The sequence below is a fragment of the Diorhabda carinulata genome, chromosome 4, assembly GCF_026250575.1.
Source record: "Diorhabda carinulata isolate Delta chromosome 4, icDioCari1.1, whole genome shotgun sequence".
Taxonomy (NCBI): domain Eukaryota; kingdom Metazoa; phylum Arthropoda; class Insecta; order Coleoptera; family Chrysomelidae; genus Diorhabda; species Diorhabda carinulata.
Window position 1 is genome coordinate 9,882,147 of NC_079463.1, and position 18,320 is coordinate 9,900,466.

General features: G+C 34.1%; 1 protein-coding gene across 4 annotated transcripts in view; it reads right to left on the reverse strand.

Moving 5' to 3' along the window:
• Window positions 1–18,320, reverse strand: part of LOC130892214 (uncharacterized) — a 222,824-nt gene that overhangs the window by 126,908 nt on the left and 77,596 nt on the right. For 2 of the 4 annotated variants that reach the window (XM_057797450.1, XM_057797453.1), the window contains exon 5: window positions 17,815–17,847. The exons of the other annotated variants lie outside the window; for them this stretch is intronic. In XM_057797450.1, the coding sequence (XP_057653433.1) occupies window positions 17,815–17,847 (33 nt within the window). The remainder of the gene's footprint in view (window positions 1–17,814; window positions 17,848–18,320) is intronic. 4 annotated transcript variants of the gene reach the window in all.

Genomic DNA, 18,320 nt, shown 5'->3' on the forward strand with positions numbered 1-18,320 from the left:
CCAGATAACTTTGTCCTATCACCTGACCCTCAAAATAGTACGGACCCACGAGACATCCTGCATGGAGACAGGTCTAATTCTTCTTCAATGAAGATAAGAGGATTCTGGTCCGTCCAGTATACGCATTTATGCCGATTGACCATATCGTTCTTGAGGACGACCACAAAATGGACTGCTAGAATTGCGGATCATCCTGACTGCATCCGAGGTATCACTCGCAAAATTCCAATCTGCGTTCGGAATCATTTTCGTGAAGTGCATGAAGGAGACGGGAACGGAAAAATCGATAGTGCTTATGTTTCAGCACTCGTCGGTAAGAACGATCGCATATTTGAAGTTTTCCTGACGTCAGCGCCACTGTTTCCATATTTTCTTTAGTTGTTAGAGATACCGATCGTCTAAAACGCGGCGCGTCGTCAACAAAGCCCTACACTTTTGTTCGATTTGGTAGCCGCGAGTTCGGATATTGTTGTTGAAATTTTCTTTTAGCGTGAACTTGTAAAGGTTATTTATTCTGAAAGCACGTCTACTCGACGGACACGTGTTATCACGACCCATACACAACTGTCTCAAGCACGAACATGCTTCGATTCAATCTTTTTCGACAGCGTTGCCAGATTTATGAGCGTTGCGGACTTATGCCGATTTTTCGAAAGGGTTGCCTGACTCTGTATATCATTATAACCGCATTTCCAAACAATTAATTCGAGTGAACCAGCCGCACACGAACGACTCAAGAAATCGTTCCATACTTAACTGCCTCTTATTAATTGCTCACTTCATTATTCAGGAGATTTGTGGCTTTGAATTTTATTTTCGGTCTGGACTTGGGAAGAAAGTTAAATCGTCTGCGGAACATACGATGTAGACAGAGGGAATGGAAAAGACAGATGAATGAAATTGGTAATGTGTGCGGAAATTCAATTTATTACATTACTATGGAATTTCGGATGGTTTATTCACTTAGCAAATTAGTTTCATGGCCTATTTATTAAAACAGAAATCCGTTGAAAAGATTTCCAAGCATATAACAAAGTTACAATTGATACTAATTGGTGGGTCGTACTACAATCCTTCAGAATTGTTATAATCAACTAGAATACATGAGGTGATTCGAATTTGTGCCAAGTACACAGTAATTAAGTCACCAAGTCATTTGATGGATAATTTTGTGGTTACATAGTTAAAATATATTATTAGTATCAGAAATTGATCTGTTTTATGAATAAATGATTCTTCTTAGAAAAGGGTTCGTAAAATTTTTATCTCACTTAGTACTAATCCAAAAAAAAATATATTAAATATTGATCAAGAAAGGAGGAAATATAAATTTTGTCACTAACTTTTTATAGTGGGAGTTTCGAGGGTGATTTCATAATATTTTCGCCAAACAAATGTCTAACCCTAACTGGCTATGAAATCATGCCCAACAGGATGATACATTGAACAAGATTAGTTTGGGTGTGGGGTCCCAGAATCATAATATGGAAGTCTGGACAAAACACCAAGAATTTTTCAAGCTGCAATTTATGCAATTGAAAAATGTGCCAAGTTCAGGAACTATCTCAAACAAGAGATCATTATCTTGTCCGTTAGCCAAGCAGCCATTAAAGGTCTAAGCTCTAGTATCATAAAATCCAACCCCATTTTGTATAGTCTCAACAAGCTAGACAAAAAAATTAAGTTACTCTAAAATAGATTCCGGGACACACCGAAATGAAGGGAAATTTATTATCTGATAAGATAAGCCCTCCATGGGACCTGAACCATTCTGTGATATCAGCTACAGAACAATGGAAAAAGCATTGGAATAGAGGGAATATAGGGGAGAAACCAATTATTGGGACAACCTACCGGAGCTGAGACAGACAAAGACTCTCCCGGGAAACTATAACCAGACAAGATCTACTGCATGTGTCAACCAAAGTAAGAACAAGCTACGAATACTAACAGGAGTCCTACCGGGGGACTGTCGCCTTAATAGAGACCTTAAGACGTTAGATTCAGCAGATCTCGAAGTGTGAAACACTACGGAACTCCAGACCACTACATCTGGGAGATTACGGAATAGAAGACGAAGATCTCTTGCAGTTACAGACATCCCATATTCTGGACTTTCTAAAAGGAGTAGGATTAAGAGATCAGCTGTAAACACTGGGTTCTCCAGTATTGCAGAAAGAAAGGGGGACGTACTAGATCCTTTGAGTCACAGTGGATATGGTACCCCATTATCTACATATATCCATACATACATACATACATACATACAACCCGTCAGTATTGATTAGAAAATTACATTGGAATAAATTAAAAAAAATTTGAATTTTATTAAGGATTACCCGAAATACCTTTCTTATCGATTACACTCAAGCCCTACAAAAGACGACAGTATATTAGGAGTTAAATTTCCCGCGAAATTCACTATGAGTGGTATTAATTACCTTAATTATAATATAAACTTTCTAATAAGTAAGCAAACTTTGATACCTCGCAGTAACGTGAAACGCACCCCATAACTTCAGTCTAAAAGGACCTTCAAAGGGACCGATCATATCCTGAAGGGAGAGAAAATGACAAATAGAAATGTCTCATTAAGAAAATAACTGTGCGGTTTATAAAAGAAATGTGTATAAGAAATCGTATACAGTATGATTTATATTTAATGTAAAATTCGTTATAATTTTTTTCTATCTGCTAACGTTCAACTACAACGCAATCTATTGATAATTAATGTCGAAGTTGTAAATCATTACGTTAGTCAAAATTTCACGCAACTTTATTTATTGCGTCATAATGGAGTTGAATTATTCTAGATGCGTGTATGTCACAACCGAAAAATTTTCAGGAAAACGTGCTACTAAACAAAAAGAAACTAGTATAGAAAATCAACACAATTTGTGTGATAGAGAAATAATATATTAGATTCGTAGTTACACAGAAAAAAATAATAAATTGTTCGACGAGAACCTTATCTTATGTCACTTTCTAATAAACAACAAAATTCAAACAATTATCGTTTAAAAAGTCCATTTGCCACATATTTCAATCAAAATTTTTCCTATTTCTGCATATTTGCAGTGACAATAACTAGAGATCATTTGAAACATCTACGAGTTCAAAATTTCTATTCGCCAACATCGATAATTATACTTTAAGAGAATAATAAAAGATATGATAATACGTGACTCTATGCCAAGTTGCACACGTATCAATGAAAGGACAAAATCAAAACCATCCCAACTCAAGCCCTAAAGATGGAATATACTATATCAGGGTCTTGAAATTATATAATCGAACCGCCAACAACAAAATCCGTTACAATAAAAATTCTTCTGTTCTCTCGGTGTACTTCGCGTGTGTCACAAAACCCCATTATAATTTTATTAGTGGAAGTCTGTAGCATACTGGTTCCGTAAACGTAAAATTTTCAGTTCAAAAATGATTTATAAAATATCATGGTTAAACGTGACACTGAATTTATTGTAAGCGCATGTCTACAAAAGGATTATAAAATATCTTAACGATATTAATTGGTGAAGGTAAAAAAAAAAACAAAAAAAACCAAGAAAACACAATAAAATATATGTCCAAGTTCCTAGATTTTCAAAGTCAACCCACAAGAGGACTCCGCATTTCATGAGCAAGCTATAGAGAAGGCGAAGGACCACTCGGATTAGATCTTTTCTTCCCAAAGAAGGTTGGAACGGGTTTACCCGAGACAACGAAACACACACACAATAAGACGTCTTGACCAAGAAGCCAAGAGTGTATAGCTAACTCTTAACAAAAAGATAAGACTTCCCGGAATCTCCCATATAACTTAGGGAAGAGGAAGGATTCTACGCGCGAAATTGAGATGCGAATGAGGATGAGGACCTGTCGAAATGACAGGGGGTTGGTGGAATGTCCTTTTTCGCACCCATCCGTCAATTTATTCAAGGGTGGTTGCTTGGAGGGACGGGTTTTCTCACGCAAACGTGTGTATGTATCGGTAAAGTGGGATACTATAAACAGACTTTAAATACAGAGGTAGGTTTTAATTTAGTTGTTCTGGTCGTTATACCTAGAAATTGGATTTAGTCATCTGTTAATTTCTTATAAAATTTTTAATAATATTCCGTCATATATTTTTTCGATTTATCTCTTTCAAGCGTTGTATCTCTGTAATCTATATCTATGTCAAAGAAGAATCTTTATTTTTAGATGTACTGTAAGCTCTAGAAATTAATCTATATTTTTAGATGATTCTTTTGCTGTAAGAGAAAGAGAAATGCTTTATTGTCAAAAAATTGTTAGAATTTGTAGAAAAAAGCTAAAAAACAAACATAAAAATAACTAAATAAAGATTTTATTTCAATTGGTAACTGATTGTGCATTTTTTTAGCATTGTAAACTATTGAGCCCTTAACTAATTCTGAACGTGGAGTAGGTAGGTAAAGGTCGTGGAACGATCTTTCTGAAATTGGAGAAGCGTGCTTACGAATTAAACAAACGGATTCAAAGATGAATAATGAAAAAAAGAGTCATTTAAAGAATTCCATGCTGTTTAGTCCGAGTTAATATCTAACAGCTCTCTTTTGGAGTTTGAATATTCGCTCAAATTGATTCGCACCACACGTACCCCAGAAGGGAAGGCCATATCGGAGATGCGACTCAATAAGTGCATAAGGAGGTGGATAAGTTTAATTCTTTGGAAACTGATCTCAGCGCAAAACAGTAGGAACTTAATTTTTTAGATAAGGCGGTAATATATAACTCCCATTTCGAGTAATTATACACAATCAACGACGTCGATGGTGGTGTTTTTAATAAAAAAGATTGCAATCTATTTGTATATGATAAAACTTTGGTTTTAGAAACGTTGAGATTGTTGCTCCAAGAGAAAGTAGTGTCGTCTGCAAATAGACATATTTTAACACTGATGTCTAGATAGGCATTAACAGAAGAAACAAAATAGGGCCTAGTACTGAGCCTTTGGGCACTCCACATTCTATTGGCCTGCAAGAAGACATAAACTTAAACTGACTAAAGCCAGTGGTCGGCAAACTTCTTAGCCAAAGAGCCAAAATATGAATATTACAAGAATTTTGAAAAACTGGGAGCCAAATCTGCATGTTTAGTTAACTTTATTACACTAAATGAAACTAAATTTAACTTTGAGTCAGTCAGATTTATTTGTTGTTGGCGTGATTACAAGTTCTCATCAATAAGACCATTTCTCAGTCTACTCTTGGTAATGTTTATGATTGAAAAAGATTGTTCGCATATATATGTAAAACCAAAAAGGGAAAGAACAGCAAACGTGAGCTTTTTCAGCTAATCGTAAGAGTCGGAATACTAGTCCAAGCGTTGAAAATGGGCATGTTTCTTTTTCCAGGTCATTCAAAGCAAATCACTTGTGTTGTGAACTAATATCACATGTTTCCTTCTTATCTCCACTTCAACACAAAGACATTCGTATTTAGAGTGCCATATTTCCTTATTTTAAAATCCACCTGTCAATTTCGGGATGAGAAAATTTCAACTCGGTTTTTGTAGCATTTTTGACAAATACTAAAGTTGCTTTGCTGTTTTCAAATTCCTGAAACTTGCTGGGAAATGTTTCGCTCATATTCAAAATTATTGTTCTAAAATGTTGTTTATCAATAGAGAAATTATTTTCTTGGGGATTCTTCAGCTTGGTCGAAGAGTGAAACAATTTCAAAATCCTGAGCATAATGGATAATCTCTTCTCGAATGTTATTACTTCTCCTAGCATCGAAAAAATTAAGTTTCCTTTCTCTACCTATCTTTTAAAAATTTCGTATATTCTCGATTTATAGACGAATTACAATTTATCAAAATAAGATGTAATTTTGTTCTCAGCAAGTTTTTTTCAATGGAAATATTATTGCACCTTATGTAGATATTTGTGCCATAGTCATACTTAAGGAGCCAAACAACCACATGCGGCTCAGGAACCGCACTTTGCCAACCACTGATTTAAAACATGCCAGAGGTGTTCCCCTGGAACCGTAGTACTGCAATTTGTTAATTAAAATATCATGATTAACACTATCTAAAGCCTAAACCAAAAAGTTGTTGCAGTGGAATGATGGCTATTTACGCTAAATTATTAAGGAGGTAGAATATAGCATCATTTGTTCATTTGTTTGAGTACTGAGTATTTTATATTTAAACAGAAATGATATTTTCTATAGTCGTCAATTTTAAGCTAGTTATCAATTTTCCAGTAATTTTCGCTTTTCGTCAATATCATAAAGACACGTATCAACTTTTCTTCAATCTTTTACACTTAATTTAATCTTATTTAAGTATTTAATTACGTGTAAAGTTTCATCAGCATTTCCTTCGCTTTGATGAAACTCCTAACGCACTACATCAAAATTTAATTTAATTTATTCACTTGACAACTGATATATAGGCAACGAACGTGCGGGAAACATCCATAACATCTCTAGGATATTTCATATGTTTATTTTTGTGTTTTAGAAATGCTTCCTAGCATATGTAACGACAAACATCTGTTCCCGGATTCGCGAGTCATTTTCTAGACGACATATTGCAGGTAGCAGAATAGTTTCACGTGCACTATAAATATAAAAGATATTGGAATTTACTACGAGACTGTTTTATTTACGGCTTTTATGGTTAATAGATGCGCTTGAAAATTTTAAACTAAAAGGCCGTTGAATAATGGAAAAATAAAAGTGTCAACATTGTTTTTACATCGTTATGATACACCATACAGTCACTTTAGAAGTATTGTGGTCTATAACTTAATTCGTGCGGTTTTTTGTTGCAAAATTTGAACGTTTATTTCAGAAAAATATGTACAATAGTATTATTCAAAGTATTGCCTATCTGAAGCTACAACCTTTTCCCATCTTTCTGGCATGTTGTGGATCCCATTCCAAAAGAACTGTGCCGGCTTGGCAGCCAAGAATGAATCGAGCCAATTTTTGATATCTTGCTCTGATGTGAACCGTATTCCAGTGAGGGTAGTCAGAAGGGGCAAGGTCAGGGCTATAAGGTGGATGAGGTAAAACTTCTCATCCACTGTTTTCCAAATAGTTCTAAACCGGAATAGCAACGTGGAGCGAGCTTTGTCGTGATGGAAAATTATTGCCTCGTGTCTGGTCGTATATTCCGGGCGATTTTCGGCTACTGCTCTCTTCAAACGGATTCATTGTGTTTGGTAGCGTTCTCCATTGATGTTTCACCCGGATTTAGCAGCTCATAATACAGCACACCCTTCTGATCCCATCAAATAGAGAGCATTACCTTCGCGCCATGGATATTAGGCTTTGAAGTTAAATTGGCTGGTTTACCAGATTTCACATATGATTTTTTGCGCTTGGGGTTGTCGTAATGGATCCATTTTTCATCATCAGTAACAATCCGATGCAAAAATGACTTCCTTCAGAGGCGTTCCAGCAGCATTTCGGACATGCAAAACAGCCTTTCGACGTCTCTTAGCTTGAATTCATGCGGAACCCAATTTTCTTGCTTTTGAATATATCCAGCTGCTTTTAAACGTTTTGAAATGGCTGCTTAAGTGACACCCAAAAATTCTACGAGTTCTTCTTGTGTTTGGCAACAATCTTCATCCAGTAATGCTTCCAGTTCTTCATTTTCAAAGTTTTTTTGGATGCCCAGGACGTTCATCGTCTTCCAAGCCAAAATCACCACTTTTGGCACGTTCTCTCAGTTAGAGCATACTCACCATAAACTTCCAATAGAATACGATGACTTTCGGCAGCACTTTTCTTCATATTAAAGTAATGAAGAAAAACTTCCCGCAAAAACACTTTATCGGGAACAAAGTAAGACATATTTGAGTGAAAAAAAATTATTTTTTAACGCTTCAAATGAATGACATATGGGTGATTCCATTATAACTGTGATATTCAATGTCCTGTATTGTTTTTTTGTACTAGTCATTAATTAATAATCAATTAATAAAAATTTTGTGTTAATTGAATAATTCTTAAGATATTTAAACATTATTTTTATACAATATAACTTGCCACTTAAAGAAAACTTATACTACATCACTTGAATGTCAGTACCGTGTCATGTCCATTCCTAGAATTTACCGATAAATTATTAATTTTTTTTGTCGTAACAAATGATTTAAACTAATTACCTTATAAATTCTAATGTTTATGATCAAACTGAGGAAAATTGATGCACTTGTTGTTTAATATCTTAAGTTACCATGTCAGTACCGTGGATAAATGAGTCAGTACCGTGGAACTCAAAATCCGACATTTGTGTCTTGCTCGTGATACTTTGAAGTTGTAGTAAATTCCTCTTAGAGTTTTATTTTTACAGTAAAATAGATGAATAATATGCATAAAAAAGTTAGAAAAGTTAAATTTTAAAATCTTGAAATTTTGAATACAAAAAATCACAGTTAGAACGGAATCACCCATATACTGAAAAGACGTACAATAACAGTAGCTTTCCAAAGCAGGTTCGGAATATTGAAACTATGTAATATTATACAAGTTACGCCATCTCTTATCAAACCGCACGAATTGAGTTATAGACATTGTGGTCTTTTTTGAATTATTCTAGGACTATTCTTTAAAGGATTGAATAGGAAAATTTTCAAACTGTGGTCTGAAATGATATTTTCGAGAGCATTTGTGGGATTGTTTTATAGTTTTCTTATGGATCTGCCTCAACAATGAGTATCTGAGCCCAGAACATAATAGTGTTTCCTATGAGAATGTCATTATTGCAAAGAATCCGCTGAGTCCGCTACTGTAACATTTATCATAAATACTTCATATCTGTTGTTTGTTGTGTTATATAATAAACGATCCCATCTATCTCTTCTTCAATAACGTTGAATACCACTAGATATGGATTCTATAACTGCATAATGTCGTATTTCTAACGATGACAGTGGCAAAATTTTATGTATACAAGCAACGAGCTGTTTGTGTTATTCATGAGAATCTGATGAGTTTTACTGTTGACTATGGGGTCTCTAAATGTGAATTGTGATTTCCGATCGCTTCTTAGAATCATATATACATCATATCAATTAACTAAGAGTAGTTTTCTGTTATTAATGGTTGTGTGTAGATATTGAAACGGAATAATTTACGGGGTTTATCATTTCAACTAATTTTTTTATACTTTGTAATAAAATCCTGGATATTGAATGTTCTGAGATCCCTTCAGCTTTGCGTGTAAAATCATGGAATACGTAACAATATTAACGAAGTCATTGGGGGCCATTATCCTAATTACAAACATGCTTCATCAATCATTCTAACGCCGAAACGTATTCTTAATACAATTTCCAAAATTAAAATTATAAATTCATATCTAATATGATACACTACGGAAGCAACTGCAAAAATTTGCATAGAATACAGGTAAAAAGTAGCCTAACACCATCCAGGTTTTTTCTGAAGCATTTTATGTTTAATAAAATGCAAAAAGTAAAAGAAAGAATCATGTACAGATCCAGAATATTGATTTTGTATTTAAGAGCTATAACATCAGATGTTTTTCCATTTCATATCTATTATATTTTTTAATTTGGTAAGTGAATCTCGTAAATAAATTGTAATTTTTAACTATCACAGAATAGTGCTGAACCTGTTAGCAATGTACGCACGCCGTTATTTTAATTAATATTGTATGGAATGCTGTATGAAATTCATATATAATCTTATTTGTATGAAGTTTAGTTGGCATGAAATAACAAATAACTTCGCGGCCAATTAGCAAATCGTACCAGCGAAATTCTAATTCATAAAGGAATATGTCTGATACATATTGAGATATATCTCAAAGCAACTAAAACAATGGTTCCCAAACTTTTTTGATTCATAACCACTTTCAAAATGTTGTTGGATCTATAGCTACGAGAATTCTACAAATTTCCAAATCTCAAAAAAAGTGAAGATTAAATCTATTTATGAAAACTCGCGTTGTCGCTGAGTTTCAGCGACGAATTAACAGTTTTGTAAATAAAAAAAGGTTAGCACTGATACAACGACATACAACTACATACAACTTTCTTGAAATCCATAGTGAAAACTTCCCATTCCGAGTGATTAAAGAAATATTATTATATTTTCTTGTGTTGTAGGTATTTATTCAAATATATAAATTATTAAACTATTAAATATTATTGTTATAACAATCGTAATTTAATCAAAATTGAACACTTATAACGTAATGTAACTTCTATAGTGGTAATTACAAAAAAAATATAATTTTAATTGGAGTGATGTACTTGATGAAATGACAGCAAATTATTGATATTCAATCTGCTACTTTTATTGTTATTTTCCACAATTGTTTACAGTCCAGGATACTTTTTCGGTATTTCTCCCTGTAGCCAAAATTTTTGATACCCTCTTTCAAATGTCACTTTCAGCTCCTCATTAAAGCTAAGCTCGGGTAGCTCCTTTTGTAATATCACATTCTCCACTTTCGTTTCATCAAATGGATCCATGATGGTATTTCCATCGACGGAATATCTTCGAATTTGATTTTAAAATCAAATGTTGAACGTATGTATATATGAAAATTCGCGGCGACCAATATTTTCTTCATAAATTTCTGCTTGATCAGGTTTTGTTTCAAATGAGGACCTCACTTTCCGGAAACTCTAAAACTGGGTCAAAAAGTAAATGAAATAATGATAAATAATGTATCTTTCGACAACCAGCGTACGCGGATGTATTGATATTTAGTTAGCCTAGACCAGTTCCATGCATAAACAAAATATTGCGTTAAAATCGAAAAATTGGAGTATCGAGCCATCATCAAGTACCTGTATTTAAAAGGGTTAAGAGGTAAGCAGATTTACGAAGATATGCTTAATACCCTTGGTGATCAATGTCCTTCGTATGCAATCTTGAAAAATTAGACTGTAAGCTTCAGAAGAGGTAAATTTTCCATTGAAGATGATGACCGATCGGGAAGGCCACTTTCTGTGTCAATCCCCGAAAATATCGATGCAGTTCATGACATGATTTTATCTGACCGTCGAATTGGGCTAAAATGGATATCTGAAACACACTGAATATTTCATACGAACGCGTTCATCATATAGTTCACGTCAATTTGGACAAGAGAAAAATTACTTCAAAATGGATCCCAAAATGTTTGAATGTTGACCAAATGCAAAAGTTTCGTGTCCAAAAATCTGTTGGAAAATTTCTTCAGTTTTTTGGGATTGCCATGGAGTAATCATGGTTGATTTTTTGGATAAGGGTAGAACAATTACTATTCGACATTACTGATCACTCTACGGGAAAAAATTAAAGAGAAAAGACGCGGAAAGCTATCCAAAGGTGTTTTGTTTTTGCAGGACAACACCCCTTTATACAAATCTCATGTTGCCATGCAAAAAAAATTGATTTAGGGTTTTAATTACTAGAACACCCCCTTATTCACGAGATTTGGCTTCGCCCGAATATCATCTTTTTCCTCAACTAAAAAAAAGTTGAAAAGGATCGTAAATTTTCTTCCAACGAGGAGGTAATAAAAGCTGTGGAGGTCTAGTTTACAGAGCAAGAAGAAACGGTCTAGAGATGTTGCAGGTTCGCTGTAATAAATGTATCCAATTAAGAGGAGAATATGTCGTTTTTATCGCACGTATTCCATGCATTATTACTTAGTTTGTTAACTGCATTGATCACAAATTGAAGGGATTAGTGCAATCTACAACTCAAATCTTTCCTGCTAGATGTTGTCATTGGATAACACAATGAATTGCAGTTACCTTTGGTGTAATTCTTTCACTTATAAACCTAGGTTATCGCCCGACCTTTGCAGGAGCTCGATCTGCTGTGACGTTTGTGAATGGAATCAGCCAACACTAATATCGATGCACTCTTCTTTATGAAATTCCAGAAAATAATGAGTAACGTTTATCCTTATATGCAAGTTTTTACAAGTAGCAATCGCTAGAATTCTTAGAATATTATATGCCTTTATTGGTAGCCAATTTTTATGAACCCCGCTTATGATTGTGGACCATTTTTTGTCACTCCCAACTTAGACTTGTGTCCACCTGGACCACTTTGGGAATCATAGAACCAAAATATCATATTTACGTTGTCCCGCTAAATGTTTTATTAAATCTGAATCGCTTTTGATTATACTAAAAACGTATTCTAAATAATAACGTCGAGGTTTTAATAGTGCGTTATAGTAGATTTGGAGCTAATGGAACCGCTTATAAATTTGGATCGGGGATTTTTTTGCCTCTACAGTAGATATACATTCGTTTCTATGTAGTTTTTCTAATTGCTAGATCGCTAGAGTCTAAATATGAATCAGTTTCTTTACTACCTTGTCTATTAACACTATGTACAGTCCGAACTTATTTTCAACTTCTTCTGCACCTTTAAAACTTCCTAAATAGCAACGTGGAGTGCAGTGGCAGCTTCTGTTCAATTAGAGTAAGAAGAAATGATTTCTCGAAAAGTAATTCGAACTATTAATATTATTTTGACCTTATTTCCTGGTTTTTTTGACAGTTCATATATTCGAAGTCAGTTTTTCTAGACTACTATCAGCTATGAAAAATACTTATGTTCGATCTTCTTTCTTTTCAACGGGAATAAATGATATTTGCTATTGTTTTTCGATTTTTCAACAATCAAATTTCACATTCTACGATCTTCTAAACACAGCTCGAAACGGAGATAGTAGAAGGCGCTTCACTGAACGTGAACTCAGGCGCCAGGTCATGGCGTCGTTCGCTGACACGACGAGACGCCGTTCGCTCCTTCAAAGGGTGCAATGAATGAGCAAGGGCCTAAAACGCGACGCGGCACTACACTTTTTATTCGTGTACGGTTATAAGTATATGGAACTTGTAATACACCATATACTATATTCAAATAATATTAGAGATATAGACAGATATATAGATATATAGTTGACATTAGTTGCTAATAACGCACTGTATATATATTTATATAAAGAAATCATTGATTGAAGTGGAGAGCATAAGTTTTGATTTTTATTTGAGATTATACAGGGTGTTCATGCTATAAAATTCAGGAGGTAATTGAATGAAATTGAGATATGACTTTCCTATAACAAATTTTCCTCAGCACACCTCTTTCAGAGATATTACCCTTAAAAGGTGGTGACTAGAATTGAGTATTTTTCTCCATGCAACTATTGGTTTTTGGGAAAATTTAAGAGAAAAATAATATTTTTAAATAAAACAAGGATTCTAAGTTTTAATTTTATTTTATAAAACCTCATCTTGAAAAAAAGTTTTGTTATAAAATAATATAAGGGCTAATAATTTCACCCCTGTATAATGTGATATGAATATAAAAAAAATACCTGTAGTTAGTCCTTTGCGAGTGCACGAAAATTACAGAATTTCAAGTTTCTAGCTTTACTGAAAGGGTGATATTTTCGAAAGGGGTGGGCTGAGGATATTTTGTATAGAAAAGACCCATCATAGAAAAGACCCACCACAGAAAAGACCCATCTTAATTTCATACTCATGAATTGACGTATGAAACTAGAAACATTCTATATATAATTTGCTATAATTCGCAGGTTTTCCACCATAAAAATCGGTATCGATAGATGATATCAAATAAAAAACTTGTTTTTTGTCTTTTCTGGAAAACAAATTTATTGAGGCGCCAGCAAGGCGTCAAACTTTCATCCCCATCACCTACATAAGTTAACAAAAGACCTTAATAAATCTCAGTTGCGAAAAAAACGCCCACTGCGTCACAATTTCACCATATTTTCTAATAAAACTTTTCTCGGGAATCAATAACATTAGATTTGATTCACAGTAGTAGCATTGTCCTACTTGCAATAATTCACAGCTTCCCTTTAGACATCGTTGCCAAATTTCAAAAATATCGATAATCTTAATATATTACAAATATATTGTTGTAACTGAATGAAGACAACTTTATTTTTACCAATAAAAATGTGGAATTCAACTGTGTAGTATTTGGATTAACGCTTGAAAATTTTGAAACCGTTTATGGAAATAGAAACGGAAAAATAGGTACTGGAAGAGTAGAAGCTTCATCACATCTTCCCTTAAAATAAGTGTACATCTCGATATATAAATTTCAAAAAATATTAATAAGAAACCGTTTGAAAATATAAATACATTTTAGTCACTTTCTGACAATCCTGTTGATTTTTAGAACGAAACTTGAACTGATAAAGGTAATAAATAAAGTGGAAAAGATATTTTTGCCCTTTTAATATTGGATCATTAATTTTCTAGAGCGATTTTTATGATTCAATTTCCATTCAGTCACAGAAAATTTGCGCGATTCTAGAGAGGTGGTTCAGCAGAAAAATCGTATCTAAAATCACAGAATTCGTGTGACATTTTTCTCACAAACTCCATGTTTAATCAATGTAGATTGGAGCCGCGTAGCTCCGTTAATTGCCGACCGTTCCCTCGTGGGGGCACCTGATACACACGGAAGGATCAGAATATCTACGGTTCGAAACTTGAAAAGGTTACATCCTCCAATTACTCTGTCCGCGGACTTTACGGAATATACGCTGCTAATACAGAGTTTGGGCACGTAAAGGTAATAATGTCCATCATAAATAAAGACAACCGGATTGCCGTAATTAATTTTATCCATTCCCTTCGCACCCCTATTGATCCTACCCGCACAACGTTTCATAAACGTCGAGATAAACAGCACCAGGAGCGTAGTTATATAAATATAATAAAAACAACATCAAATGAAGTCAACAATGTATGTATTCTTTTCTAACAATCAGAAGATATTTTGGAGGTGTTAAAAGGTGGCAATCATTAGGTATTATACAGACGGATTTAATTTAAAAATTGTTAGACGTTCAAAGAAGTGACGAAGGAGTTAAAAATTTGAAATAATTGTAAAATAAAACAAAATAGTAACTAGAATATTGCAAAAAATGTGAAAAATTCAAAAAGAAATGTATTGAAACAAGAAACTGAATAATCTAAGGACTTCTACTAGAATTAAACGAGACCAAAAAGAATAAACATCAAACAGTAAACCCAAACAAAAATGTAGACATTGGAATTTTCAAGGAGAGGCAGAAGAAACAGTCAAAATTTTAGGAGGATGGTCCCAGAAGTACCTAGCCTGACCTAGAGATGGTGTTAGTTGCTTACTATAGTAGAAACTACACAAACCATCCAGTATGAGATTGAAGACGCCACGTTGTTTAGTATTTGTTTAGCAGCCATCAATAGTGAAGGTTTTCAGTGAATTTGTAAACATGGAAAAAATTGGTCATCGTTATGTGATACAATATTTTTATTTGAGAGGCCTTAACCCAACCAATATAAAAGCTGAACTAGATTCTACTCTGGGTGAGACTGCTTTTTCGTTATCAACAGTAAAATATTGGTTAGCAGACTGTAAACGAACACCACCGCAGTGATCGACTAAATGAGGTGACGACTCCAGAAATGTTGAAGAAAATCCACAAAGCGGTTCTAGGTGATCGTCGACTGAAAGTTCGCAAGCTAGCAGACATAGTAAGCATTTTGAAAAGTGGTACACATCGCATATTACTAAAAATTTGGACATGAAAAAGCTGTGTGCAAGATGGGTGTTTGTTCATAATGAAACAAACATATCCTCGAGAAAATGTTTCCATCTAGTGTTTGGCAATATTTCACAAAAATAAAGCTGAATTTTTGCGCCCTTTATAACCATGAATGAAATGTGGGTCCACTACACACCCCAAAACAAAAGAACAGTCAAAACAATAGACGAAAAGGGAGAACCGGCTCCAAAGTAGACAAAACAGTTTGAATTACTACATCATGTACTCTATTTGCCAGATTTAGTCCTCTCGGATTGTTTTATGTTCCCAGTCTTGAAAAAATGGCTCGGTGGTCAAATATTTTTCAACAATGAAGAGGTTATGTCGGCAGTTAATGGCTATTTTGAGGAGCTTGACGATTCTTATTAAAAAAAGGGTATCGAACAACTGGTAAAGTGTATGGAGCTATTTTATTCCAAAATTTTTGTTTTCTTTATTGTCCAGGTACTTCTGGGACCATCTTCGTATAAAGAGGAAAGTCATTAGGAGCTGACAACATAAGATAGACAAAGGATTTCTTAATACCAACACGTTCTTTTAGACTATGTTAAATAAAATAAATTTTCGTATATTTCCTATAGTTTAACCTTTTTTCCAGCAGAATTGGAACATTATAATTTGGTTAATAGAATCAACATTTCAAGAACTAACTTCATCCCTCTTAGCCCCACAAGTTCTACGTTCTTGTCTACCAATGTTGATTATACCAGTTGGATCGCTTAAACAAATCAGGTAGGTTGAAACTAAAAGACCTTTCATTCCGTACTTTATGGATGTTTGATGGAATGGACGTACGGACGAAATAGAAGAGAAGTTTAATTAGCTTTTCCAGATGGAAAAGTAAATTTTCCAACATGTCAACAGGGAGTATCGGATATTGATTCATTAGTATGCAAAATTTTGCGAAAGTTATGCGTGGAAATAATATGAAAATCAACTTTGTTGATTTAGTTGTATGATTGGTATTTTCCAATTTAGAAGCATCGGTTTTTTGAAATTCATCTAAAATATATAGGGTGTTACGGAACGAAATAATGCTATGTAAAAAAAATTTTAAACGACCTCTCGTGTCTGAGATATAGGCGTTTAAAGTTGTCAAGGAGGCATGTTATGTGATATTCCTCTAAACATTCGCCGAGACATGTGGTTAATGCGCGATGAATCCCCTCCCCAATTATGTAAAAAATCATCTTTATAACATTTTTCTCAATAGGTTGGTTGGTCTATTTGCATGGCCACACGATCACCTGAATTAAATACAATGTTAAACATAAGGAACTTTTTTCTATGTCACAGCATTATTTTCACGTCATATACTCATCATCATAAAGCCTTTTAATCCTTTGGATTATATAGTTTATCGATTGTCTTGGCTGCTTTTGTTATTATTTTCCATTCCTTTCGGTTCCGGCATTTTGCCCTCAAGTTCTCTATATTAAGTGCTCTTATTTCCTCCTCTATTTCGTTTCTCCAAGTCTTTTCCGGCCTGCCTCTTCTCCTTTGTCACAATGGGGTAATCGGATCATTTCAATTAGTTTTCTTCCCATTATATGCTCAGCACAGTTGAGTCTTTGTGCTTTTATGTATCTCACTATATTTTCCTTCCCCAGTTCTTTCTCTATTTCTTTGTTTTTCTTTGCTCTACTTTCTCCCTCCTGTGTTGTATTTGGACCTGTTATAGTCTCTTCTCTCGGTTCTTTTCAGTTCTTCTTCTTCCCTTTTGTTGCTTACTGTTGTTTTCAAACGTGATTACTGGTCTTATTAGGATTTTGTTCATTTTTATTTTGATTTGTTTGGTTATGTTTTTGTTTTTTAGTTAAAGGCCGATACTGTTTCAAAATTGTATTTGTTAGTTCTCAGTTGGTTTGCTCCCTTTTTTGGTTTCCCCCTCTTGTCTGCATTTATTTCCAGTCCGTTATTCCTTGCTTCTTCTTCTAATTTGTTGATCGCCTTTCCCACTGTCTATTTGTTATGATAGTTACATCATTTGGTCATCTACTAACTCCCGAATTTTTTGGATCAAATCCCTATATATTCGAAAAATAGACGAAATATCAATTAAACTTCTTGTCGTGGAAGAACATTTTTAGGACTTGTGAGTCCTTATTAATCGATTAAAGTAGTCGTTCATATAACTTAAATGTGGATAGTTTACAGAAGTGTATCCGGACGTGTCATGCGTGCTGTATGTACTCGTAAAGAAAAAATGTAACTTACCAATATTAAACAACTCCTTTTAATTGCATATACCTGGATAAAAGAAAATAAACGTCATGATTAAAATAGTGTATTAATAGGAACATAACGAAAATTTCTCAATGATCAAGATACTGATTTCCTCTCAAAGGATCATGTAACTAACTCCCTCTATGAGATGAGTATATAAAAACAAATTTGTGCGAAGTGTTAAATGTTAAAAAGTGTTTTATTATGTAGTTTTCGATTCCTGCTTTGTTTTTTATAACGAGATGTGACCTCGTAGCATTTGAGGATAATCTGTCGTAGGTAATACCGTCAAAAATAAATCACGCAAATTGTTAACTAACGAAAGAGACCTTCTCACGTTTGGGATCAACGAAAGGAGGTCGTAAAAAACATGTCACCAAGCGGCATTTCGTTCCCTCTAAAGTCCAATATTTGGCTAGTATCAGCACCTTTTTTTGATGATACAAAATTTTAAATCCCAACAAATTTGCTATTTAATGGCGTGTGTTCGTTAGAGT